The sequence below is a fragment of the Photinus pyralis genome, unplaced genomic scaffold (genome assembly GCF_008802855.1).
Source record: "Photinus pyralis isolate 1611_PpyrPB1 unplaced genomic scaffold, Ppyr1.3 Ppyr1.4_LG4, whole genome shotgun sequence".
In the NCBI taxonomy this organism is placed as follows: domain Eukaryota; kingdom Metazoa; phylum Arthropoda; class Insecta; order Coleoptera; family Lampyridae; genus Photinus; species Photinus pyralis.
The window spans coordinates 35140711-35167447 of NW_022170511.1; the positions used below are offsets into that span (position 1 = coordinate 35140711).

Consider the following 26737-nt stretch of genomic DNA (forward strand, 5'->3'; position numbering starts at 1 on the left):
AATAAATAATTTCCCATATCAATAAAAACCAGTATTCTAGTTTCATATAACGAAATTTTGAATGTCAAATTAAGATACTAACTGACAAAGTCATCGAGTACAATTTTTCTTAGGGAAATATTTCCTTCGTTTTTTGGTTCAACAAAATTAATTTAATTTTGAACTTTCATTAATTTAAATAAAAATTTAGATACACATACGAAACAAATCACTTTCCAGGCTATAGGTACATACGCCTAAATAAACTATAAAAAGCCTTTTACCCGAATTTCAAAAGATTACGTAAAGATTTTGGTTTCCATACCTTTTTTTGTGAATATGGTGTCAAACCTGTTGCACATTCACTTAGCACAATTAATAGTTTATTTAATTCGTTACGGCTAATTAATATCGCGAAAATTAGTAAGGGCAAACGACAGGACGTCGATACAATCCAACCCGAAACGCGATCACAACCTGACTACTAACAATAAATTCCAAATTAAGCGTTATCACCTCTAACGGGTTATTTCTATTCAATGCATGTGTCGGACCAAACCGATTACTCACCTTTATCGACATTACTTGATCAACATGCGTTTCAAATAAACAAGTTAGATGTAACGGACCTCATTAAACTGACCTAATTTAGCGAAAACCAATTACTGTTCTTTTCCAAATCCCAAAAAAACCAACTTCAATCATTGGAATAATATCGAATGAAAAATTATGCAGTTTTCCAGAGTTTCAGATCCAACCCCTTATTCTATACTTACGTAGAAAATTTTCCATTAATTCAGGACTTGTTGAGTTCTAAAGGAGTAGAATATTTGAATTTGAAGATGTATTCCTATTTGGACTGATTTTAAAATTGGCATAATGTACCACTCAACTCCAGTGACGGTAAGGCCTAAAATTGAACAAAAAATAGATGCCTGTAATTGAGGCCTTACGTATGAATTTGATGTGCCTTTATTATGGTTATATGTATATTGGCTTGATTTTATTTTTGTGTGTTCGAATCGTTCTGAAAGTGAAAAACACAAAAATGGTATAAGGCAAATTTGGAACGGAATACGCAAGACTTTCATATACGGCAAACTCAACTGTTTTCTGGAAAGCAAATTTTGCAAAATTCTTGCCACTTTTCAAATAACAAGGCAATATTTTTATTAAATTATTCAAAAGACTTTCTTTTTGTGTGCAATAAAATTACGCTACGTTTTATTATAAAAAGCGGAGAAAAAATACCACAGTTAAAAAACTATCTAGTTCGGTCGTTGCGTTCTTTTTGGTTTTAATATAAAAACTTAAGGTAAAATATCAATACCTATGTTAAAATATCTGTGTACATGTATATATACTGCAGTTTTTATAATGGTTAATACACTCCATTAATGTACGACCAATCAGCTTGGTGATTGTTTCAAATTCTAATCAATCAGATGATTTCTTAAGTGATTAAAAGCTAGGTAGGTTTTTATCAGCGATAAAATACGTGTACGAAGGCTAAAATATATAGTGGTTGTGAAATTTATTTATTAATCTTCCTAAAATACACTCGATCTTGGTTTTAAATCAGGATAATTTTATTTTTAAATTCACTCAAATTTTGTTGCCTCCTGGAAAGAACTCTCGATCAAAACCATAAGAAAAAATCGTTCCAGCTAGAACTGTCACGATTTTATCACACTTTTGATCTCTAGTTTTTTCCATTGCAACAAAACTTTCGTGTAAAAATAAAATTATCCAATTAAAAATCAAGCTCTTGTTTATTTACCCCGGATTAATTAATATCACAGATTTAAACACTGAAACCTGAGTTAATATCAATACTGTAAGGAAAAATGACCCATATATAGCATATGCACCAGGCCGCCGACAAAAAAGAAGGCCATTGACAACTTAATGACGGTGTCGTACCCTCTACTTAAGCGGATAAGTTGTAAAATGTCATTCTTATTCTTACATGCCGATTGAATTGAATAAGGAGCTTTGTGTTTACTGACTTTAGATAATAAATTAATTATTATATACTCGTAGTAATAACTAATATAATAAGTATTAGTAATAAACAAAAACAAAAGTAAAAAAAAAATCGCACGAAGACGTTAAACGGTGAAGAGCGCTTTTGGGTCTGAGCTGAGCTAGGAAGCTTTTCTGTCACATTTTTTAGAATATCTTCGATACTGATCGCAATTTCCGCATATTTAAAACACTGTTTCACTAAGCCCTAAAATACACAACTATTACTAATTTAACCGTTTTAATTTTAACTGTTTCAGATTTCCCCATGATGTTCATTTTTATCTTGGAAATACAGTGGATATTTCGTAATCTTCTCTCCATGTTTTAAACAAGCGAAATTCTCGGATCAAGAGGCGTTAAACCTTCAACTTAATTTTGGAATATTTTCGGAGAAGGACCTGCTGGTCCCGGAGTTTTTGTTTGGGGGTATTTAATGGGATAACTCCTTGAGGCTAAGTGTAGCTGATTAGATTGTGTGTCCACTTTATGTCCATTATAAATTGCGCCAAACGTTGGAATTCTTCGTTTCAGTTTGAAATTCAAGCGAAATGAAAGTTCAAACTCAATTTTCAGTTTCAATGTGAAACCTAAAGTTGCCTTTTTGACTTCGTTAGACCCAATCAAACACTGAAGAAAACGAATACAGTACGAAGTGCTTATTGAAATAAAATTAAACCGATTCAAGTGTGATCGTGGTTGAGTAAACCAAGGCACAAGTGTAAGCCCCGTTCACACTTAGTAACCTTTCATCTGTCATTTTGAAAGTTGCACTGCAACATTAAAATTTTAGTAGGTTATCGCTTACCATAATGGTAACAGAAAAATGGTTAATTTGATATTACATGCTCTATTTTTAGAGAGAAGTTGTTTCGGTTCATATAGGCCAAGCAGGAGTGCAGATTGGCAATGCTTGTTGGGAGTTATACTGCCTCGAACACGGAATTCACCCAAACGGCCAAATGCCTCCCGGTCAGCGCATACGGGGCAGGGACAATAGCTTCGGTACCTTCTTCCTCGAAACCGGCGCGGGCAAATACGTTCCCCGGACCGTATACTTTGACCTGGAGCCTACCGTCATCGACGAAGTACGAGTGGGAACCTATCAAAACCTCTTCCACCCAAAGCAGCTAATTACCGGAAAAGAGGACGCGTCCAATAACTACGCTCGCGGTCATTACACGCTTGGGAACGAAATAATCGACCTTCTGCTCGACAGGTTACGATTATTATCGGAGCAATGCGACGGTCTTCAAGGTTTCATAGTCTTCCATTCATTTGGCGGAGGTACCGGATCGGGATTCACCTCGCTCCTAATGGAACGCCTCACGATGGAATACGGTAAAAAATCTAAATTGGAACTGGCCATTTATCCCGCCCCGCGGATATCGACGGCGGTTGTGGAACCTTACAACTCCATACTCACGACCCACACCACGTTAGAACATTCCGATTGCGCGTTCATGCTGGACAACGAGGCGATCTACGACATTTGCAGGAGAAACTTGGATATCGTGCGTCCCACCTACGTCAATTTGAACAGGCTAATCGGGCAGGTTTTGTCGTCGATAACGGCATCTTTGCGCTTTCAGGGGGCGCTCAATGTAGACCTTGCCGAATTTCAGACCAATTTAGTGCCGTATCCACGAATACACTTTCCTTTGGTGACATACGCGCCAGTGATCAATACGAACAAAGCCTACCACGAACAATTGAGCGTTAACGAAATTACCAGCTCGTGCTTCGAGCCGAAAAATCAAATGGTCAAGTGCGATCCAAGATACGGAAAGTATATGGCGTGCTGCTTGCTTTACAGAGGCGACGTCGTCCCAAAAGACGTCAACGCCGCCATAGGCAGTATAAGAAATAAAAGACACGTTAATTTCGTCGACTGGTGTCCGACTGGTTTCAAAGTCGGTATAAACTACCAGCCACCAACGACGATACCGGGCGGGGATTTGGCGAAAGTGAGTAGGGCCGTTTGCATGTTATCAAACACCACGGCAATTTCCAAAGCGTGGATGCGCCTCGATGAGAAGTTTGATTTGATGTTTGCAAAGCGTGCGTTTGTTCACTGGTTTGTCAGCGAGGGGATGGAAGAACAGGAGTTTATTGAAGCCCGGGAAGATTCCGCCGCATTAGAGCAAGATTATAATGAGGTTGGTTATGATACTGGGGTCTGCCATTGTGGCCCAGAATATGAGTGTTAACGTCTTATCGGTTTATGTTAATTCTTTGGTCGTCTTAATAAAGTGTCTCGGCACCCTAACTAACATAGTTTTCTGGCCAATTTTAAAGAAAAGGGTGTTAGTTTATTTTTTGGTTTTTTACATCACTTTTTAGAATCAATGTGTAATCTTGCGAAAAAACCTGTAACTTATGCAAAAAAGAAAGCTAGATCTATCTACAAATTGCATTATGGGTCTACAACCCCCAACCACCAATCAATTTTGTTCTAACATTCTTGCACGCCATGTTGAAAAACGGGTTAATTATTTAAAAAAGAGTAGGGGGGTTAATTTGGAAGAAAAATGTTAAGGCATTCTGTAGTTCACAGTTTTGATTTTTACGGGTCAAGCCACAAAAGAATTTGTTGCTCAATTACGTTAAAAGAAATTCGGTTGCTACGATAAATTTCGTGCGAGCTTTGCCAGAAGGAAAGTTGCATTTTTCGGTCATTGTAAAACTAACTTGTGATTGCGGTTATTTTCCACAGAACTCGAGTTAAGTACATCTACAATTAAACGAAACTAACATCAATAAAGTAATTGATACGAACGTGTCGATTGGTATCTTATGCTCAGGGAAAAGATGACTGCGATACAACATTTGACCAATGGGGTAGACAGATTACCGTCGCGTAAAATTAAACAGCCGTAACCGGCTAAGAAGAACCTATAGGGCGCCAATATTATGTTATGTGGGTGAGATAAAAAGGGCATTGAACTTTGTCGTTGGGTTTCGTATTCATAAAAGTGTTACAGCCCCCCGCAGTTAAAAAATCATTGATAAAAGTTAGGTGAAAAATTGGCTACATAGTGAAAATTGTTTTTTGTCTATATATAACAAGCGCAAAAAACCATTCGTAAAGCCCGTTCATAACCAACCTCCCTTAGGTAAAATTGTAGTCCGTGTAAAGGCTGTTAGGAACAGAACACTTTCTCATTACCACTTTTTGAGCTTTAAGATGACGATGAGATTTTTCTATACAACGTTTCGTTTCGGAAAAATCATCATCAACTTAATATTTCATATGGCTCTAAAAAAAGTACACACTGTAGGTATTCGAGTAGCATTTTTTAGCGCATTTTTGAAAAAAAAATACGCTAATATATTCGTTATTGCTGGCAGGCCGGCTGTCCGCGTGAGATCTCCACAACTACAATAGCTAGAGAATTCAAATTTTCACTAAAAGCTTTCTGCTATAGTGTAGATGTGCAGGCACTAGTCTATTTTGAGTTAGATTACTTGTGAGATCGATAATTGAAGAAAATAATTTCGATATGGGTTTCGGAGGTGCTATAATTTTACCGTTAGATAGCGCTACCAGTATAAAAACTTATTATTTACTTTGTGATTTGTTTTACAAAATGAAGACGTACCGTCAATTGAAATTAAATAAAATTAATTATTTAACGCACCCAAAATTACTCGTGAGATCGATAATTTTAAACTTCGCTAATAAAATACTGACCTGCATGACCAAAAATGCGCTTTAATCATGCATATGCTGATTTACAACTTGTTTATTAGGAATACAATAATGTTCGGTAAGGTACGGCACGGTAAAACTCAAAAAGTGGCAATGGGAAAGTGTTCTATATTTTTTGGTCCCTATTCAAATAGCACCAGAAAAAAATAAAAACGAAATCGCCAAATTTCGGTTTTTCTGGCATATCTTCGTAAGTACTCGGATTTTTCTGGTTTTCTTAGTAGCATTTGATTAATGTAGGACATGTACTTCGGATTTCGATTAAAATTCCGAGAAAGGTATAAATTTGCCATTTGGAGACAAGACAAAGTTCAAATTAGTCGTTTAATTTAATTGAAAGAGTTTGATTTGATTCGCTAAAGCGGTGAAAGAAAGGAATCAAATAGAAATTCCGAACATCGCCGCATTATCCAATCACACTGGGAAAAACATCAAAGATAAATTCAGTCACGTATGAAATCTACATTCGATCTTATTTGATCTTTTGTTATTTTAACGCTACATTGCCTGCCAACCTTGTTCAAAATTCTATCTTTCGTTGCCACGATCGACGCCACTTTTTTTTTATTTAGAGAGAAAACTGATAGTGGCCAAACGCGATGGATTACTTATGAAACGTGATGAAAACTAACGACGCGAGTATGAGTGGAGGATTTGCGTATAGCCTTTAGAAATATCATGTAAAACGCGTTCATCACGTTTTAATAAAGAACGAATTTCCGGTTAGCGTCGCTGTAAGATATAATAATAACGCCTACCTTGTACACGTCGAGCAGTCCACAATAGGCATCAAAGTGACTGTAGAGATTTTGAAGCATATTGATCACCATCATCGGCGTTGTCGTGGAACATATCGAGGTAAATCCCACAATATCGCTGAACAACATCGTAACATCCTCGTGAGTCTTTGCTTCGATCGTTTCGCCTGTGTAAATTTGCGCAAATTAGTCTTACAAATAAATGTCCCGGAAATAACGTACCGAGCCACAGGCGTTTAGCAATATCAGGTGGAAATATAAGATGTAGCAGACTAACGTTCTTCTCCCTCTCCTTATCGACGGCCCTATTTCCTTCTTCAATTGAACTTTTAAGCTTATCCATTCTTCTCCTCAAACCATCCTGAAAGTAAATGTATCGGTAAAATACACTTCCATTCTGAATGTTAAACGTGATATAAAATGAGATCCTTACTGGTTTATAATAAGAATTTTATAGGGTTGGTTCGAACGTTACTTTTAAGGTACACTAAATCTTGTGTTATTTTTATGAGGAAGGGAAGCATAGCGAACCTATAACAATAAATAGAAGGTATTGTTTGACTTTGAAATACATTCGCAAGTTTAATGCTTCTCACCTATAAATGACGAGATTTTATTAGGTAATTTAAAGGGATACAAACCACCTTCGAAAACCCTTGCTTCTAAAACAACTTTGAAATTGTAAAGTAACGGAAAGGGAGACAAAATACTAAAATTAGAATGATCGATCAGAAAATTTAATTGTGATTACTGAATTTTTCAAAATAAAGTAAATATGTACTCAAATTATCCAAAAGATGTTGAATCACACGTGACTATTAATAATAGTCACAGATTTGGACCATTGTCATACCATGTCACCTGGTTAGTCGTAGAGAGTGACAATAAACTACAATGTTCTTGAAAGACTTACAGTTTTCTAGTTGAGAAAACTGATTTTTTTCCAACAATTCTAAAATTTCGCATTTTTATATTTAAGGAGTGTATGATTACCGCTTGTGAATCTTAAGATTTAAACTTTCTGTGATTTCCCATGGTATTTCTAACCATTAATAGTGCCACAGTCACAGACCTCGCGCATAACTGAGAATCTTGAAAATTTTTCTAAGTAAAAAGTCTTACATACCTAAGCTTTAAACTGTGTGACAAATTTCGAATATAAATTTTTGAATTCTGAGGCCTTAGTAAACATTTCAAAATCAAAATTGTTTTCTACGCCTCCGGCCTTTCGCCTGTTTTAGTCTTTTTAAAGCACTGTGATTTTTCAGTTTTTGTGTAGTAAGTACTTCTTGGGAAGTGCATCGCACTTATACTGTGTACGTAAGTACATGAATTACAAACGCTAACGTTTAGTGGATAATTTTCTTGCTGAAATTATTGCAATTTGTATATTAAACCAAAATAGGTATACTCTGTGATTAAACCAAGCAGATCAAACTGATCTTTACGTCATCTTTACTATCGCATTGTGTAATTTTAATGGTTTGAAAAGAATTACAATGTGAAAATCATCTGAGCGATTATATCATTGTCAATAGTGAAAACAAATTGAGATATCGATATTTAAAAAGTAGGCCCGGATGAAATGTACGTAGGGAAAAATTGGTAATAATTTCCTCCTAAATTATTTTTTTTTTGTTGGTGACCGTTTGAATTTTCATAGCATTAAAGCCGATATGTCGCCAAAAAGCAAAAATGTTGCCTAATCTTAAGTTTTACATACATTTTTACGACAAACACGGCCATAAATTTCGTATTAACATGAAAAAGTATGTACCCAGGATGTATCCAGTTGTTTTTCAAATTTCCCTTTCCAGAAAATTACGATACTAAACCAGATTTGCACGATTTAATGGTAATAAGTATTCAGTTTGGAGTTACATCTAATTAGTACCTAATTTATGAATAATTAAAAATCTCACCTATACTCAAGCTCTTTCTAGAAAATAGAGGGCACTTGTAGATGCACACACTTTCGTATCATTCTAACAACTACTAACGTGAAATTGTAATATTAGCTACAATAGATAACACAATTGAGGGTCAACCGGACTGGATTGTTGCGTATTGCTATTAATCATACCTGCAAATACTAAGGTGTAATGTTTTTTTTTTTTTTTTTTTATTTATAATTAAAGAGCTTCGACTGCAAAATAGGCCATTAGCTCTTGTACGGTTAGATTTTTTCAAATAAAGATATGTTTTTGAGGAATGACATTGTATTTGAGCGTCCCTCACCAAGGGCGTCCTTTAAGTTATCTTTTATGCTATACAATTTCCTTTGATTAGTGTATTCTGTACATTCTAATATTATATGTTTGACAGTGATAATTTTTTACAACGTTCGCAATAAGGAGCTCCTGTCCGTTTGTGCGTCTGTAACACATATAACAAACGTGCTCCTAAAGATTACTAAACATTTAATCAGTTCTTCCTTGGGTGCTGATAAACATTATACTGAAAACAGAATTGGAAAATTCGAAACAGTTCGCGGATTATCGTGTACAAGTAAGGAAAGGAATTTTGCATATTCAAGTTACTTTACTATAAATCACAAACAGTCAAAAAGTCTATACTTTGTAATTATTGAGATGAAGGTTCAATTTCTCTGAGACTGAGAAACGCATGATTCAAATACCAGCATTCGGATGATATAACTTATGAAAAATGAAATACGTATTTCAGTCTTTTAGGCTAGAAGGAATACTCGAAAGTGATCTTTATATATAAAAGAAATGAACATTCGCAATGTTAAAACCTAATTTTGAAGCATCATAAATCAAAAGTGAACGGAAAAATAAACAGCAACGTTTTCGAAAGTGCATTCCACAAAAGCGATAGTTTACAACTTCATCTTCCTATAAGTTTATAAACAGCATTCAATATATACATAATGAAATTCATTGAATGGGGAAATGTATTCATTGCAGAATAACACAAGGTGCAATTAATAACCGCCCCAAGGAATAAAAGACGGATTCGAACAAAGGGGAACTTCTGTTTGTTCAAAATAAATATGCAATTAAGGATTAATATCAGATGAATAGAAATTCCTCCTACAAAATGAATAACGGACGAAACGGCGGCCCAATCGATTCAATTCCTCGAATCATATTTACGGCGTCTTCCATTTATTTCTTTATTTATTCCGACAAATAAATCTCAAAAATGAGAATTTCATCGTTGAATGGCTCAATTTCGGTAGCTGTCAGGATCAGTTTTAGCGGTGTACGGATGCTTCCACAATATTTACTTCGACGTCGATACAAGTCGAAAGTGTTTTTTATGCTGTCCTGAAGGAAAATTGGCACACAACGCAAAATGGGATGGGGGTAGGACTTCACCGATCGGATTTCCTGTAACTAATACGAGCTTTCTTTTATTTTTTTTTCCAAATATTATTTACATTGCTTTAGTGTAAATGAAACCATTATGTCCCCATCTAATGGATTATAACGCCGTAAATGGGCTATCCAGAAAATTGGCTCAATATGATAGGGCGGATTAACGTGAGTTGTTCGCTGATGACAGACTACTACTGTTGAGGTTTGTTGGTGTTTTTGCTTTACTTACTGTTCAGACATAATTTTTAAAGTGTGAACGTACGATTGTGCACCTACACAAAACTTCCATTCGTGTAGAACATTTTGTCACTAATAAATTTTACAAAAACTGATTTTTTGAATGTTTTTAAATTTTTTTAAATCGTTTTGTCTCACCTAATTGTACAAACCTCTGATGCTAGGGAGATTTCCGACTAAACCAGATAGTGCTTAGAAATTATGAAGGGGAACTTTCCTAAAATCTCCATTATTTCCTTTGAGGAGAAGGAACTATGGCCATTAGACCTCCTTTTCACATCTACCTTGGTCAAGGGAGGGATAGTCTTCACACGACGCTCCTTCGCTACGCGCGTTATCCATGTCATACTCAGCCCGACCGATATTGGAGAATCACTCTGACCCCTGCATTGTAAGAGGGTCGGCGCTTTTTTAGATAGTAAGGACGTAAGGTGACGGATGTTGGGGAAGATTTTACAGGGAAGGCCATTGGACGCGCACCATTCTCTGCGGGATTCTACCCCTGAACCCACTTTCGTCACAATTCCGTTTTAAGTGAACTGCAATTGGGATTTATTATCAGAACTGGGAATTAAATCCAAAAATTAGGATTTGATTTGTGAATTGTGAATTCCTGTTTTTAAGGGTTTGCCCCATCCTGCCCTCCTGATATAAAGGGACTCGAAAGGGATCACGTTTCAAAGTTAAATACTAGTGTTAATTGACTTACAATTTTTATTACGAAGCAAAGTATAGGTTTATTGAGATTGCATTTAAAAAAGTATGTATTGCAGTAGAGTGTAAAAAAATAGCGTACCGTATTGCTGTGTTTATTTCGTCTGCCAGGATGAAATTTTCGGACATCTTAATTAAGATGGACAAGGGCGGTCTCCTCTATTTTTTGGTCTATTAACGTACGTACGTGGGCTAAATTCTCTAAACATAAAATTCCCTATGTATATAAAGATAAACTAGATAAACTACATTTGCATAGAAAAGGGTAGGAAGACTGGAAAGAATGTCATCTTTTGACACATTAAAAAAGATAGTTCTCACATGGAAACCTTTTAAATCAATTATTATGTTACACCTTGTAAAACATGAGCACAATCTTTGTCTAGACAAGAATTTTTTGCAACTTTGTTTGGGATGGCATCAAGAATTCGTTCACTTTTTCGATTGTGAATTGTGAAGTATGCGATCCCAACAATGATTTAAGGCGGCAAAACAGATTATGAGAGTATATTCTATCCAAGAGGAGAATTTTCCTTGAAAACGGGAGACTTTAAATGAGGTGCAGTAGGTACGACATAAGGCGAGTTCCCATCACCAACTTGGACTGGGGGCGACTTTTCTCTCAATGAGTAGGTGAATGTTTCTAATGGCTCCTCCTCGCTGGTATTATAAAAGGGAAATGTATACTTTGTGGAATGTTGGATTTACTATAAATTTCGAAAGCTCGAATAATTCAATTAAAATTCAATCACACTAAATAATAAATCAAATCAAATTTAATCAAGTAGTAATCCCTACTCAATTTTTCAGAAACCTATCTGATGATTGACTTTGCTAATTGCTGAACAACCTGTATGTCACTCTAAAAAATGTAATATTCTGGAAAACTAATGATTAACGTGCGCCAACCCGAAGAACTAAATTACTTTTGAATTTGATTGTCCAAAGTGGGGAAAAGGTTGACAAATCGTAAACAATAGATTCAATCACAGAACATACTATCTGTGATTTAATAAATGCATTTGGGAGAACCCAACCTGTAGGTTATGCAGTTAATGATACTAATAGCTTTGAATAATCTGTAAGCGCAACGTCCATTAGGCACTCTGCCAGGATTGGCACCCGCATTGTCAGTTATGTGACATAAATTAATCTTCATTTTCAAAAGGTTATATAGGTATATTATTGCAACTAATTGTTATGAATTTCTTATAAGTGAAACTTACTTTATCCGCCCGCCAAACCCATATGAATCTAATTATATTCACGTATGCACAATCGAAATCACTTACCTGTGCTCTCGCTTGTTCCCCTACAAGAATTACATCTCGAGTAGCATCGTGGAGAGGTATATCAGAGATAAAAAGGCCACTTCCCGTAAGTCCTTCAAGTCCATCCAAAAAGGGAGAACCGATAAAAAGAATCGAGTCGGATTCAGAACAGTATACCATTTGTCCCTTCAGCTCTAATCCCTGAAACAATTACAAAGTAAATGAAACCATTTTCCTTTTAGCTTGCTAAACATTAGTAAACACATTAGACTTATGTAAAGTTACATCATTAAAGAGCACTTTTTATTACGTTTTAGTGCTAGATTTGTAATAACCACCAAAACACATATTATTCTAGCGCCCAGACGTAGGTTGCCATTGCCATCCCCTTTCACTTTTTGTGTTATTACGATAGGCGCTTGAAAACAATTTGAGTTTTCCATATTGTCGATTGCATTGCGAAGATATACATAATCAATTTCAAGCCTAGAAAGTTATACCTTGTTATTGTTGACAAAAATACATTGTTTTAATTTGAATTTTATGATAAATGCAAAATATACGAAGTACCTAGGCCTTATAATCCTTTTCTTTCGTAGGTATTATTATAGTTATGCTGCATCTCATCAACCAAAGTCTCACACGTTTTTAATAAATTTGACGCATCTGAAAATTTGAAGAACTGAAATAATTTGAAGGAAACTGAAAAGCAGAGGGATTTTAAAAACCAAAGTACTTGATTGAAAAATCGGAAGCTTCCGAAGAAATCCAAGCAAAATATAACTGAAAGAACTCTAATCGTTAAAATCCGAGGCATCTGCAGTCTGCACGATTAATCCAAATACTTAGTAGACTAGATTCGATGAATTTTCAGAATCTTATTTACTTGAAGGATTTTAACAATTAGGAATTGGACGAATTCGAAGAAACGGAAGCATCTAGGTATAGAATAATTCAGAACAATAGCTTAACACCTGGAAAGGCTATGGATCTCAAGTATTTTGAAAGCAACGAAACAATCACCATCGTCATTTTAAAAGACAAAAGGACTAAAGGATCTGACTAAAGTCAAGAACTAAAATCTAAAACAGGATTATTCGACGAAACGAGAAATTCCGAAGATTCCTAAGGTTCTGATGGAAATAAAGAATCCGAAGAAATGTAATTTAGTTATACTATTCTCTGAGTTGTGAGTGAATCAAGAAAAGCTACCTTTTACTCGTCTACAAATCAAGAAAAATCGGCCCTTGTTGTATTGCTCTCCTTGGGTCTCCTTTATGATCCCTTATTGTGACATACCTATCGAGGCTGTGCGTTTAATCATAAAATGTCGGATATTTAACCTGCCGCTACTACAGAAGCGACAAAAAAATCCATTACTCCACACAATAATAATAGAAAATCGCAGCTGATGTAAATTTTACCCTTAAAATATGCCATAAAATTTCAATCAATCAGATTTCATACAAGAACTTGTATACCTACGTATACAGCCTCATACATGAATACAATCGTGCACGCAAAAAATTCTACGAAAAAATAGCAACATTACTGGCACAATAAACAATATAGGAAAACGTACAGTGCCAATCCGTCCTACAAGTAATAATAATAAGCCAGATTACTATAGGAATCCAGTATTATGCATATGAAAACAAAATTGAGCGAAATCTGCTATAAGTTACTTATTCAGGTTTTAAGAGCTATATTTTTCATTGTAAAAACCTGACAGCTCTTCACTTTAATATTCACATGTATTATGGATCACCGTCCATTTCGCTACTTACTATAATACAACGTTCATATTTCCCCAGTGCATTGCGAGGTATGAACATTAGGATTAGATAAACGTGCTCTCCAGTTTTCGCCTTAATTGACATTTTCTAGAGTTGTGTATTCACATTTTATGTCAGCACTTATAACCATTACCAACAAATCTCAGTTACCTATACCTCTCAATTTTTCGATAAAGATTTTAATAAATTTTGAAATCCATTTTATGAGAAGTATAAGATTGTCGAAATTGATCGTATCGTAAGGGCAAATTTTAATTTCAACGGGTTAATCGAGTCCTAATCCTGAAGAAACGAGGAACTGTAATCCTTTCTTGCAAAAAAGAGTGACTTTGTGAAGAACCAAACATCCTTTTTACAAATCATTTTTGCTTATTTTTATATCGCACTTGCAATTTTGCTTGAAGATTTACTCAAAAAATTCAAAAAGCTCCAACATCTCACCCAGACGAAGAAATTCCAAATTCTGATGGAAATTCTCACGATTTAAACCGATTTTTAACAATATCCGAAAGACTCGGAAAGTCATTTTATGATTACGTTTTAATCGGAATCTCCTTAAAACCAAATGTACATTCAAATTCAATGTGTAGGTACTCTCTGTTCTCGTATCCCAAACATTGGATAAAATTGCAAAACCAGAAACAGCAATGAAAAGTGTTACACGTCAAACTGTCAGATAAAAGAAGAAACGAGTGCATTAGGAATTAGAAAAAGTAATAGACGTCAGAGAAGAGGTGTCAAAACTAAAATGGAAATTCGCCGGCCATGATACCAGACAAACAGATGACCGATGGAATAAAGTTGTTTTGAAATGGAGACTCTGGGAAGGATTGGAGAGGCCTATATCCAAAGATGGGCTAAATAAAGTTAGAATCGGAATCATTTTAAAAACGTTTTCATAATTAATTCGTCAGAGCGAAACTTCTAGTCAATACCTAAAATACAGACGGACGGAGAAAGTCCAAAATCATAAATGAGCTGGGCCGCTAGTTAATAATGTGTGATTTTGAAAGACTAACATATTAATAAATAGGTAATATGTAGGCCAGTCAAAATCGACACAAAAAATTACTAAATTCGCAAAACATGATTTTTTAGAATGTTCTTTGGGGCCATTGGTGTAGTGTATACCCAAGTTTGCAACTCTCTAAAAGTTGTCGAAAAAGCGTAGCACACGAACTTTACTGTCGATTTCGACGGCATATAAATATTTATGAAGAGGAATTCCAAGTACCTTCCTAACCTGACACCAATGCATTTAAATAGGACTCGCTTAATTATTACTTTTCATACTGGTTACAACACGTATACGTGTGGCGCAGTTCAGTTGAAGCTGGACTGTGGTGCTAAGGGTCCCTGGTTCGAATCCGGGTTCGGGCATGGATTTTTGTAAATGTATAGTGGGTTGGGTTGGTAGAGCAGCCTTGGCTGAAACCCCGCCCACTCAAAAATAAAGGCAAATAAATAAAAAAAATAAAAATAAATAAATAAATAAATAATTTCCTACTACTGTATAATTTTATGAGTACGAATCTTCTGCATAGAAATTAACATTACAACACAATATTTGCTAAGCGTTTTCCTAACTCTTCATAAGTTACAGAGAGTGACTTTTCCTCTTTAAAGAGATAGGTAAAAGTCACTTATTCTTGGGGATCACATACAAATCGTCGGTAAAAATAATCTTGACCAAGCTTTAGTGGCTTCAAATTGTCAACGTCCGTCCGAAGACTTACTAAAACGCCAATTTCTAAACATAAAATCCAATAAAATTCTCAACGAAATCGTCGAACACGGGCTGTGAACTAAACGACAAAATCCTTTTCAAAACCACCGAACCGCAAAAGTTACCGGAGAGCAATTCAAAAGATCGCATTATCGCATCAGTATCTAATTGCTTGCGAATAACTAGCGGTTTTGCACATATTTCTTCGAGGCAAACCCTTAAAGCGCCCACGTTTCCCATATGTAAGCACGTTGCGTTGCAACATAAATCAATAAAGAGGGCAATGTAAAATTTGTCATAAAATGCCAAAAGGTTTTATCTCCAACGTCAAAGTGGTAGGGTATTTTTGCAATCTTATAACGTATACATAAAGTTTATTGCGCCTGTTCTTTTTGCAAGCCGAACCCAATCCTGCTAATGGTGCGTACGGGTGGAATTGCCCTACATTTTTATCCTCAGAAGGTGATTGTTAGTACTGCGGAGGGACACATGTCGAAGCATTTGCAAGGATTGACGATAGCTACGTGAGCCACTAAAATGTACATAAAGCTACATTTGCATAGTTTCGGGATGAATACGAAAAACTTCGGTGTATACCAAGGATGCTATATAAGGATTTCTCGATCACTGAATTTTTTCGCCGCGTGTAGTGACGTCACTGGCGGACCCAGACGCACCTCATGCTTTGATTTTTAGATTTGTGCACCACCTTCATTTGTATTTTATATTATGTAAGATTCTAAGAGCTCCTTCTCACGATGCGTTTTTGAAACGCTGCGCAGAGTGGAAATTTTCTTCGGTTATGCGGAAATCTCAGATGAGTAAGAACTGAAGTTTATAAGTCTCTTCTGTACAAATGCCCAAATGGATGTTATATAGGTAAATATTTAAATTAGAAACACTTGTCAGTCATCGTCTACAAGTCTACAAATTCTCCTTCGATTTTTCGCATACTCAAAATGTCGTGAACCTATTTCATCCTGCGTTTTTGGTTTTTTTACTCTTCATCGTCCATGGAACTTGCAGCTAAAATAAAATTTCAACTTTGTGCATCTTATAATAAAACGATTTCTCGACGTTCTTCTTGACACTGGCTAAAATGAGCGCCAGTTGAGTGTAAAATGTGAATACTACCCCAAATTGTTATTACAGTCCGCCGGCGTCCAAGCATTTTTGTTGCAATATAGCGAACACATACACACAGTTATAACGCTAACGCAAAAACGTTTGACAACTTAGCAAATTATAACTGTCAATTCTGACAGCCAGGTCCGTTGGTGACGTCACATATGACTTAAACTCGGGCAACATTACAAGTATAGGGATCGAGCAATCCTTATATTATATAGCATCCTTGAGACTTCTCAATCAAAAGTTATGGACTAGAAACCAATTTTGAAAGATAATTCAATGAGCTGTAACTTTTGAACTAGTATGCCCAATCTTGGAACTGTTTGAAATTATGGATTCTACAGGCCACGTTCTATAAGAAAATTTTTTTTCCGGGTCGATCTGAGACAATTTTTTTTGAGGCCCGAAAAAAAAGGCAGTGTAACCTTCCTTTTTACCAAAAATCGACTGCACCAAAATTTCTCGGGAAAACACTTTTTCTTATTAATTTTGGTGCGTAGAATCCAAAACAATTCGTACTTCTTCGATCAGACTTCTCAATCAAAAGTTATAGACTAGAAACCAATTTCGAAAGAAAATTCAAAGGGCTGTAACTTTTGAACTAGTAGCACAATCTTGGAACTGTTTGAAATTATGGATTCTACAGGCCACATTCTATAAGAAAATTTTTTTCCGGGTCGATCCGAGACAATTTTTTTTTCGGGGCTCAAAAAAAGGCAGTGTATAACCTTCCTTTTTTACCAAAAATCGACTACACCAAAATTTCTCGGGAAAACACGTTTTCTTATTAATTTTGGTGCGTAGAATCCAAAACAATTCGTACTTTTTCGATCAGACTTCTCAATCAAAAGTTATAGACTAGAAACCAAATTCGAAAAAAAATTCAAAGGGCTGTAACTTTTGAACTAGTAGCCCAATCTTGGAACTGTTTGAAATTATGGATTCTACAGGCCACGTTCTATAAGAAAATTTTTTTTCCGGATCGATCTGAGACAATTTTTTTGAGGCCCGAAAAAAAGGCAGTGTATAACCTTCGTATCGTAGATACCTAGTGATTGATTTGGAGTTTTGCCAGCTTTTGTTTTTGGGAATGGGAAAATAATATGCCTTACATCAAAATTTAATAAATAAAATCTCATTGGAAAACTAAAATATGCATTTACATAAAACGTTGAAGCGAAAACCTTTTGGAAGCTTTCCATTTATACATCCCAAAAATACTACCTGCGGTATTAACAATATTCCTGTACGTCCGAATGGTCGCATTCGAAAAACTCGCTCTCTGGAAGGATTCTATGGTAAGCTTGATGGTATATTTCATCCGACCGCATTTTTCTCTGAAGGTACACTAAAGACCAAAAATTACCAGAGCGAATTTGCCCAGGGTATCAAATCTGCAAGACCTGTTCTGAGCGTTCTGGGAGAACAACATTGAGGGGGCGAGCTTTTGTGAACCAATTTGTGGGTTCAGATTTACGTGGGGGTGAGCTTTTATTAGTGATAACTTTTTGGAAAAGAGCCTGGGCTCAAAATTTACGAGATGGATTTACCAAGGAATTTTTCAAGATGCCATTTAAACAAAACGTTGTGAAATTTTTCCTAGAATGGATTAACATAGAAAAAATATTTGTAGGAGAGGAGTTCACCTTTGAGAACGAAGCTGTTGGAGGCAACTTTTATCAATTTTTGATGAGAAGTGAATGTTCTGGTTTTCCTTGAAGCAATTCCCTCTGCAAATCATATTCTTTGACGCAAATACATCGCAGACATGTGAAGGGCGAAGTTTTCCGAAGTTAAATATTCTGGGGGCGAGTTTTCCAAAAACGGACCTTTCTGTGTAGAATATTGAGACGCAAATGTACTAGGGAGCAAATTTTTCTTGAGACGTGTGAAGCTAATATAGTGGGGACAATTTTTTGCGGAAAAAACCCTATGGAAGATGAAGGAGTTTAGAGCCAAACATTTTGTAGATAAATACGGAAACAGCAGTCATGATGGAGAATACAAAAGATTTGGGGCGCACTGCTATTATGATTGCAGGAGTCAGAGTGAGGCATTCTTTTTTCCAAGAGTCCAAGGATCCTTGTTTGTTGGTCAAAATCAAAACGTGAAGTAGAAAAATCAGCTTTTCTGGAACCGCAGCACACGCGCCACCCAAGAAGTAGTCCATGGGAGGATACTCAACTATGTTGAACATTTTGGAGCGGAGGTCCTCCAAGATTATTTTTCCAGCTGTGTCCACAATTCAACGCCTTTCTTCCTATTCGTCTCTTTTCCTTTCGGTGGAATACCAGTTATCGTGCAGAATTTTGTCACCAACCCTCTTTGGACTAACGATCCTTCCTTGATTCTAAAATTATGATTTGGTCTCCATATTTCGTCTTACAAAAGGAGCATATGCACGACGGACAAAGGCAGCAACTACACTTAGTTCATCTACTTCAATTTCTCCTTTACAAATAAAACAAAAATTTGATCCACTAGATGTACACGCCATCTCCGAAATACTACAATTTCCCGAACATTATAGGTATACCACGATCAGCAACTACTCCTTATTTTATTTATTTTTGAGTGGCTGGGGTTTCAGACAAGGCTGCTTCGCCAACCTAACCCACTATACAATTACAAATATCCATGTCCGAACATGGACTCGAACCAGAACCGGTTTAGAATCAGAAAAAAAAACACCATTTCCGTAGGTAAATATTCCAGAATCTTTTGGTATCGAATATTACGAGGAATTTCCTTGGGATCAAGCCTTCTTTGCGACGGAGACTCTTGTGGGAGTTATAGTGTCTTCAGGGCATTTGTATGTTGACAAATACTCCAGATCGAGTTTTCGGAGCAAATATTCTGGGGACGCAAAATAAAAACTAATGTTTTGGGGGTGAATTTTTCGAAGGGAATTTTCTTAGGGAGGAGCTTCCCTTGAGATGAATATTCCTGTGTGGCAAGTGTAGCGGAGAGAATTTTTCCACAATTTTGACAGCTAAGAGCATTTACAGGAAGTGAAGGAAAGTTTTTTGGATATGAATATTGCGAAATTCAATACTCCATCAACGAGTCCTCCGGAAGGGAATATTCTGGAAATCCTACTTTGGAGGAAGTTTTATTGGAGGAGAATATCCCGGTGGTGAATTTTCTATAATTTCGTTGGTTAAATTCTTCTTTGAGTAGTCAAGTGTTTGATAAAATTTGGGAATTCTTTAACGGCAATTCTCTTACAACTTTAAGAACGCAAATTTTTCAGATCCTTGTTTCTTGGGAAACGAATATACCGGAACGATTTCCTTGGTCGTAAATATTCTGAAGCACAATATTCCAAGAACGAATATTACAGGATAGGGTGTAGGGCATTGCTGTACTTGTGAGTTTTCCTACAACAGAGGATGGAAAGCTTAACAATTTTGTAGGTCTCGGGATTAAAGCGAGCCTGTTTGCTTTGAAGCGCGAGTATTCAGAAACGATCATCTTGGACGCAAAATAATCAACACCCTTTTTTTTGTGGTTTCCCAGAGGTGAATTTTTTAGTGTTGAATATACGCATGATTTTACTTGACCGTAAGTATTATTGAACACAAATATTACAAAGGCAAATCTGACAGAGCTAATTTTGCCACCATTTCCGAAGCCATGTTGTAAGGCGGATTTGCCGAGAGTTCGTTTCCTGGAGATGAACAATCTGAAACGACTTTCTCAGACGAGAATACTTCGAAAGTGAATATTCCGAAAGGTCATTCTGACACCAAAATTCTTTGGTGTTTAAAATTCAGTGGGCGAATATTTAAAGGTGCACACAGGTAAGAACAAACAAAGTTCATAATTTTTTGCGCGATCGGTCATTTCTGACTATTTACCATGGGCATTGTTTAATAAAGTATTTAAACAATGCCATGGGTGTTTCCATGACAGTACGTAGAATTTACCAGTTGCTATGATTACGACGACGTCAAAATTACTTACCGATCTAAAAACAGAACAGCAAAAATACTTACCGACGCCTTTTTAAAAATCAACAGTCTTACATTACATTTAATCTATAATTATTGTTAGGTACATTAAACGTACAATTAGTGCTGTTGTTTCCTATGGCAAGACGCTCATAAAGTCATAAAGAAAGTGCAAAGCTAGTGCATCAGACACATGCACATTTTTATGAAATTATTAATTTCAATTTTGACATTTAAACTGGTTGCCTAGTGATGTACACCATACCACGTCGATCATTTCAATTTATTCTGCTCGTTAATTTCTTAGTGCATATTTATAATTGGTTGCATAATTTTAATTTCGATCGCGCAAAAAATGTTATAAGCACGTCGAACGTTAAGGGTTACCGTTCTCAGACAATAATTGGAGTCGTCGCTTCGCTCCTCCTCCAAACAATTGTCTTCGAACGGTAAAAATCCCTTACCGTTCTCCATACTTAATATACTATTTCGGTGTCTGTTCGTCTGTCCTTTAGCGCGATATTTCGAAAACGAATGGACCGATAACAATGAAATTTTGCATGTGGATTCAAATTTTTATATCGGAGTTGGTGAATTGGCAATGTAGGCCAAAAAATAAGGAAGACCCTTTTGACATCTCATACCCAGGAGCTCGTTTGCTGTATCTGTTTAATTTATTTTCTAAATAAGGGCTTGATTATGTTTGTTTGAGAGTTACGCCCGAGAAAATCCTAAAATTTGAATTTTTTCTTACAGAACCATATCGCATAGAAAAATGGAATTAGAATATCCAGGTTTTTTGTAAAATTCCTTACGTTGACGAAATTTGATATTTAAATGCCTTTCCCATGGAAACTTCTAGTGTGGATTGAACGAGAAATTTAAATTGTTCTTGGCGTATTCGCACTTAAGTTTTGACATATTGCAGAGGATGAGGGCAAAAAGCGCAACTTTTGAATTTGATGTTTCTTTAAACGGTTGTTTAATTGTATGTGTGTTTCCAACAAAGTCATTGCACTGAGAATAAACGAGTAGCAAAATTAATGGTGTACTTACTTCAGCTGGAAATTCTGCTATTCCTGTAGGTTTTCGGATTGCAAGCACGAACGGCGAATTCGCACGCTTTATAATTTCGTTAAACGACAACGTTGTACTTCTTGGCCGATGAAATTCGAAATAGGTTGACGCGGCCGCACCGCACGACTTCAAAACGCAACCAAACAATCGCATGAAGCAGGAACCTAATTGGACTAACTCTAATTTTCTGTCTATCACAAAGTGCCACGGGAACGCTTTACAGAATGTAGCAACACCCATTTGTAAATCGGTTACCAAAGGCGATGAGAGACTCTGTAAAATGGAGCCTGTGAGGTATGGCGATTCGGCGTGGTAATTTTTTATTTTGTACCTGAAACAAAAGAAAACGAAATTAAGAACTGCAGTAAATAAGGCAAATTTGAGTAAATCGCAATTTGTGTCATATTTCACTCGAACTTTAAAACTTGATTTTAGTTAATATCTTCGTTGAAGTTACTGAGCTTTTGTTTTTAACTCGTTATTTATTGTCAAACTTTTGCCAGGGAAAGGAGAAAGTTTGAGACTCTTTAAATAGCGGCGATAAATATGTTTTGAGGTTGAAATTGAATGACGTAGCAAAGAAATGATTTATTTGAAGTTTGGCTCAAGTTGACACAGAAATAAATTCAGACTGAAACTTTTGAAAGGTAAAAATCACAAATTCGACTTGCTTAAATTTAAGGCTCTTTTTCTCGTACCAACAATGTGTTAAATTATCGTTTTTCATAGCTTTTCCCGCGATTGCATATTCAAAAGTTTCCAAAAGTACATTTTTCAGTTCCGTTCAGTCGGTTTAGCTCTGCGGGTTAAAAGTATTGGAAATGTAATTCGACGTCTCCTTGCAAATGTGTCGCCAAAATAAAATATCCTGACGTGCAAACAGTATCCACCTATCACGGTTGCTAGTGAAATTTTAAGGCGAAACCGCACCAAGAATCCTTTTTCTTCAAATGAATGTTCCCACATATCAACTTGAAAGAAATGATCGGCTAGTATATAGGAAATAAGCTGGTAATCGTCACTTATTTCCCCCTACGTACTTTAGTTATAAAAGCAAGTTTGGAGGCCTTATGGAGGGTAATACGTTTTCACCATCAATAATTAATTGCGTGATGGCGTTTATTAAATTGAATAGCATCTAATACATAAACAAAGTTAAATCATAATTGTCCCCTTGGATATCCAAATTAACGATGTTAGTAAGTACCCTTCTTTTTAATGAGACGATTCCTCTTATTTTTTGATACTCATAAAGTTCCTGAGTGGTTTATTTACATTAAGCTTCCCTTAAAGCTTTTAAAACTTTCTAGTGGCCTTCAAAACTTTCTTTTACATTAACTCGAACCCTGCGTCACATAAAATTCACGAACGGTGAATATATTACAATACCCTAAACTTGGTTCTGCTTAGTTTGAGGAGGATATAAAAGAGTTTAATATGGACAAACGAATTGGCAACCGATTCACTCCGAAACTTTGTTCTGATAATGTGTAAATATATACAACATTGATTATTGGTTCCCTGCTGTGGTGGTTTTTCGCCTATGTGATTGCGTTGGCAAAGGCAATTTCAACTAAAAAGCGCCAATGTCATCACCCCTTTTTCTCTCATCTAAAATCGTATCGATTGAATCGTGACAGTTTTTCTTATGCTCCCTAAAATACATCACGTTGATTCTGCTGTCGGAAAAATTGGTTTGTCAAAGTGGAAAAAATCCAATATACTTTACTTTTTTATATGAAATGAAGTTGTGTCTTGGTCGAGGTTCTGGCGATATTGCTGCATTATCACTTTTATGTTTAACGACAAGGTTTTGTTGGAATAGTTCAAAAGAAAATATACATCTTTTCAAAGCATGTTGGTGGTATTGAATATAGTCCATTATATCTATTAATGCTGCTCCTGAGGTTCTAATTTGCTGTTCTAATACCGAAATTTCTGTTAACATGTATTTAGATTCCTTGTTTTACCGACCTCTCATGGTGAACTAAGAATGATGTTACGTTACAGGCGCTTTAAATGTTTCCTAACGTCAAGATAGCTAACCGCATGTACAGTAGCAATAATAATAAGCGCGAATCCGTTTCGTTGTTCCAACTTATTTAATTTACGTTATTTTATGGTGGGTTTCCACAATAATTAGGTAAATAGTTCACTATCATCACTATCATTAAGAAATAGTCAATACAAACAAAGGTTTATTGTGCGTCGCTAACCAACGAAGCCATACCAATGTTTCTATTGGCCATTTCTTAATGATCTAATGTTAGTGAACTAATGATAATGATTGTATAAACCTACCATACCGTGGTTAACTGTTGTTGAAAACAATATATTTATATCATTTGTGTTTATTCAATAGCATAGATTAACTAATCTGCGCCGCCGCACCTCACACGCCCCGCGAGCTATAGTATATATAGCGCTATGAAACATACTTTACGACCTATTCTCATACCTACATTAGTGTGCCCGTAATTTTTATTACAATCATTTGTGTTTATTCAATAGCATAGATTAACTAATCTGCGCCGCCGCACCTCACACGCCCCGCGAGCTATAGTATATATAGCGCTATGAAACATACTTTACGACCTATTCTCATACCTACATTAGTGTGCCCGTAATTTTTATTACAATAGCACCTATTCGTAAATGATTTTTTATTAAAAAAGTCACAAGGGAAATTTAAAAAATAAGACCACATGATGCTCTCGCCCACGTAATTGCTATTTGAATGGCACTTATAGGTAATTTTTAAGAAAGTGTTTTTTTACAAGAAATCTTGTAATAGCAAAATCACATGTTGTGTTGAATTATGCGGAAGTTTTTTTTTCGTCTAAATAAAAAATACATACCCAATTTACCAAACGCACTTTTAAGCATCATGATGGTTTCCTACGATTTGCAGCAAAAACGTGATTTTTAATATTAAAAGTTCTTAATTTTATAATTAAACAACTAGCATAGAAACTTTGTTATTGGAAATCTTTTTGTTGTATAAGTACCTACAAAACACAAACTTATTATTTATGAATTCTGCACAAAAAAGGGCTTTGTATGAAACTGAATTACTATTGAAAATTACAGAACACATTCGACAGAGACGTTTCAGATTTTTTATTTTAATCAAATTGCAAATCGCAACAACCTCCAAATGAACGATCGTGTAATAGCTAACTATTTCATGCGTTTACATAATCTCAATTTTATTCTAACTGCGGAAAATTTATTCAAATTAAAGTGCAACCGAAGTTATTTTTTCAGAAGTGTCGTTTTATTTCTGCAGTTTTATGATGGCGGACCTTTCATAAAATGCAAATTCATTTTAGGTTCGCAAAAAAAACAATTTAAATTTGTAACTTTTAGAGGGGTTTGTATAAAGCGCACGCAACGGAATAATATAACTTTGTGGGGTTACCCGAGTTACGGATATATAACAATTGGTAGCGAGTGCCAACTTTTGTTTTGGTCAAAATTTGCTAAACTCACAATTTGTCGAATTGAAAGTTAGTCCTGCCATATTATATCTAAAATTCGGAAAATTAAATGAAAAGAACTGACGTTTTCCCAGCAGAATTTAGTGCACGCTTTGTTGGAAAACTGCAGGAGTTAGATATCCAGCGAAAATGATTATTTTGATATTTCTCTAGTTAATTAATATTATGTATTTTATAAGTTGTCGATTATTACGTGTCTCGTGTCTCTTTCTGAACACTTGTCGAGAAGTGGATTCAGAAGTTAAAAAATCTAAGTAGTTTTTAGCGCATTCTCCAACTCATGTTGGAACAATATTTATGCCTTATTTTCCTTTCTACACATAACTAGTATGTTATATATGAGCACGCTAAATTTGTTTAAATTAATAATCTAAGTGTCTTCACGCGAATGGGCAGTGGCTGTATCTTTTTTAGTTAAAGTTATTTTCATAGGATTCCTCTTTTTTAACACGGTTCTTTTCAGGATATGCCACATGTTGTAATCTAATGACATATCTTTCTTTTACCTTTCTTTTAAGTACAAAGAAAATTTAGCCAAGGTATTAAATTAATTCGCACGATTCAAATATTCAAATATGGCAGGCTTATTCAATATACAGTAGTTTAGACTAGATAAGGTCAATTAAGATGCCCATTTTAGCTCTAGTTACAGCAACATCTCGTCTCCAGACATCCGAAACCCATTATGAAAACTTAACGCTCTACAGAAATGAAAAGACGCAGAAAGGACAATCTTCAATTCTACCAAATGCTTACAGATTTATGCTTGAAATACCACTAACTATATGTAATGCCTAATCTGCTCTCATCTCAAACTTTACTAGAGTTACTATAAAATCCGAAAAAAATGAATCCCAATTTAGAGCCACCGTTATAACGTACTTCGCTGTTTGACTCTTTTATAATTTTTAATTCTCAACGTGAAAGCTTCAAAAGCTCAGTATGTGGAAAACGTAATTAAATAATCGCTGAACAGTGTGGATGAATTAATTAAACGTTAATTTTCACGTGCTGTCTTTGCGTAAACTGATAGGGAACTGGGAAACTACACCTAGATTTAATTCCGCGTTTTTGTGCAGAGCAAAATTCATTATTGAAGCGTAGGTAAATTAAATTATAGAGGTTCAATCTGCGAATTAATCCAATCTCGACTTAATAAGGTAGTTCTTAGTTCCGTAATTAAATCGGCATCTTTTTCTTTTACACCCTATAAACCGTTTGATCCAAGAAAATTATTGCGCCGGCAATTTAATTCCACTCACCTATAATGCCTGTGATCCTGATTGTTTTGTGAGATAGTAATTTCGGCTTCAGTCGAATACAGTAGTCTCGCAATTGCTCGCAAGCTACCGACGAGTAAATAAGCGACCGCCGGTTTTTCGGTCGCAAACTCCAAACGAAGATAGTCATCGCAGATTGTGCATACAAAAACGGCTTCGTGGTCCGCATCTTCGGTTACTTGTTGATGTTTGCTCGCAAGCTACCGACGAGTAAATAAGCGACCGCCGGTTTTT

The 26737-nt window shown here is 35.7% G+C and overlaps 2 protein-coding genes across 2 annotated transcripts in view; one reads left to right on the forward strand and one right to left on the reverse strand.

Moving 5' to 3' along the window:
- The window catches only part of LOC116167723 (head-specific guanylate cyclase), a 263401-nt gene that overhangs the window by 28083 nt on the left and 208581 nt on the right, over positions 1-26737 (reverse strand). Inside the window, exons 5-9 of the mRNA XM_031483212.1 lie at positions 26486-26690; positions 21703-22054; positions 12062-12241; positions 6697-6835; positions 6475-6641 (exon numbers count right to left, since the gene is read on the reverse strand). Coding sequence (XP_031339072.1) covers positions 6475-6641; positions 6697-6835; positions 12062-12241; positions 21703-22054; positions 26486-26690 — 1043 coding nt within the window. The remainder of the gene's footprint in view (positions 1-6474; positions 6642-6696; positions 6836-12061; positions 12242-21702; positions 22055-26485; positions 26691-26737) is intronic.
- On the forward strand, positions 2709-4273 carry LOC116167725 (tubulin alpha-1 chain-like). Its single transcript, XM_031483214.1, has 2 exons — positions 2709-2819; positions 2865-4273. Exons 1-2 carry the CDS (start codon positions 2817-2819, stop codon positions 4212-4214), a joined length of 1353 nt encoding a protein of 450 aa, XP_031339074.1. The 5' UTR covers positions 2709-2816; the 3' UTR covers positions 4215-4273.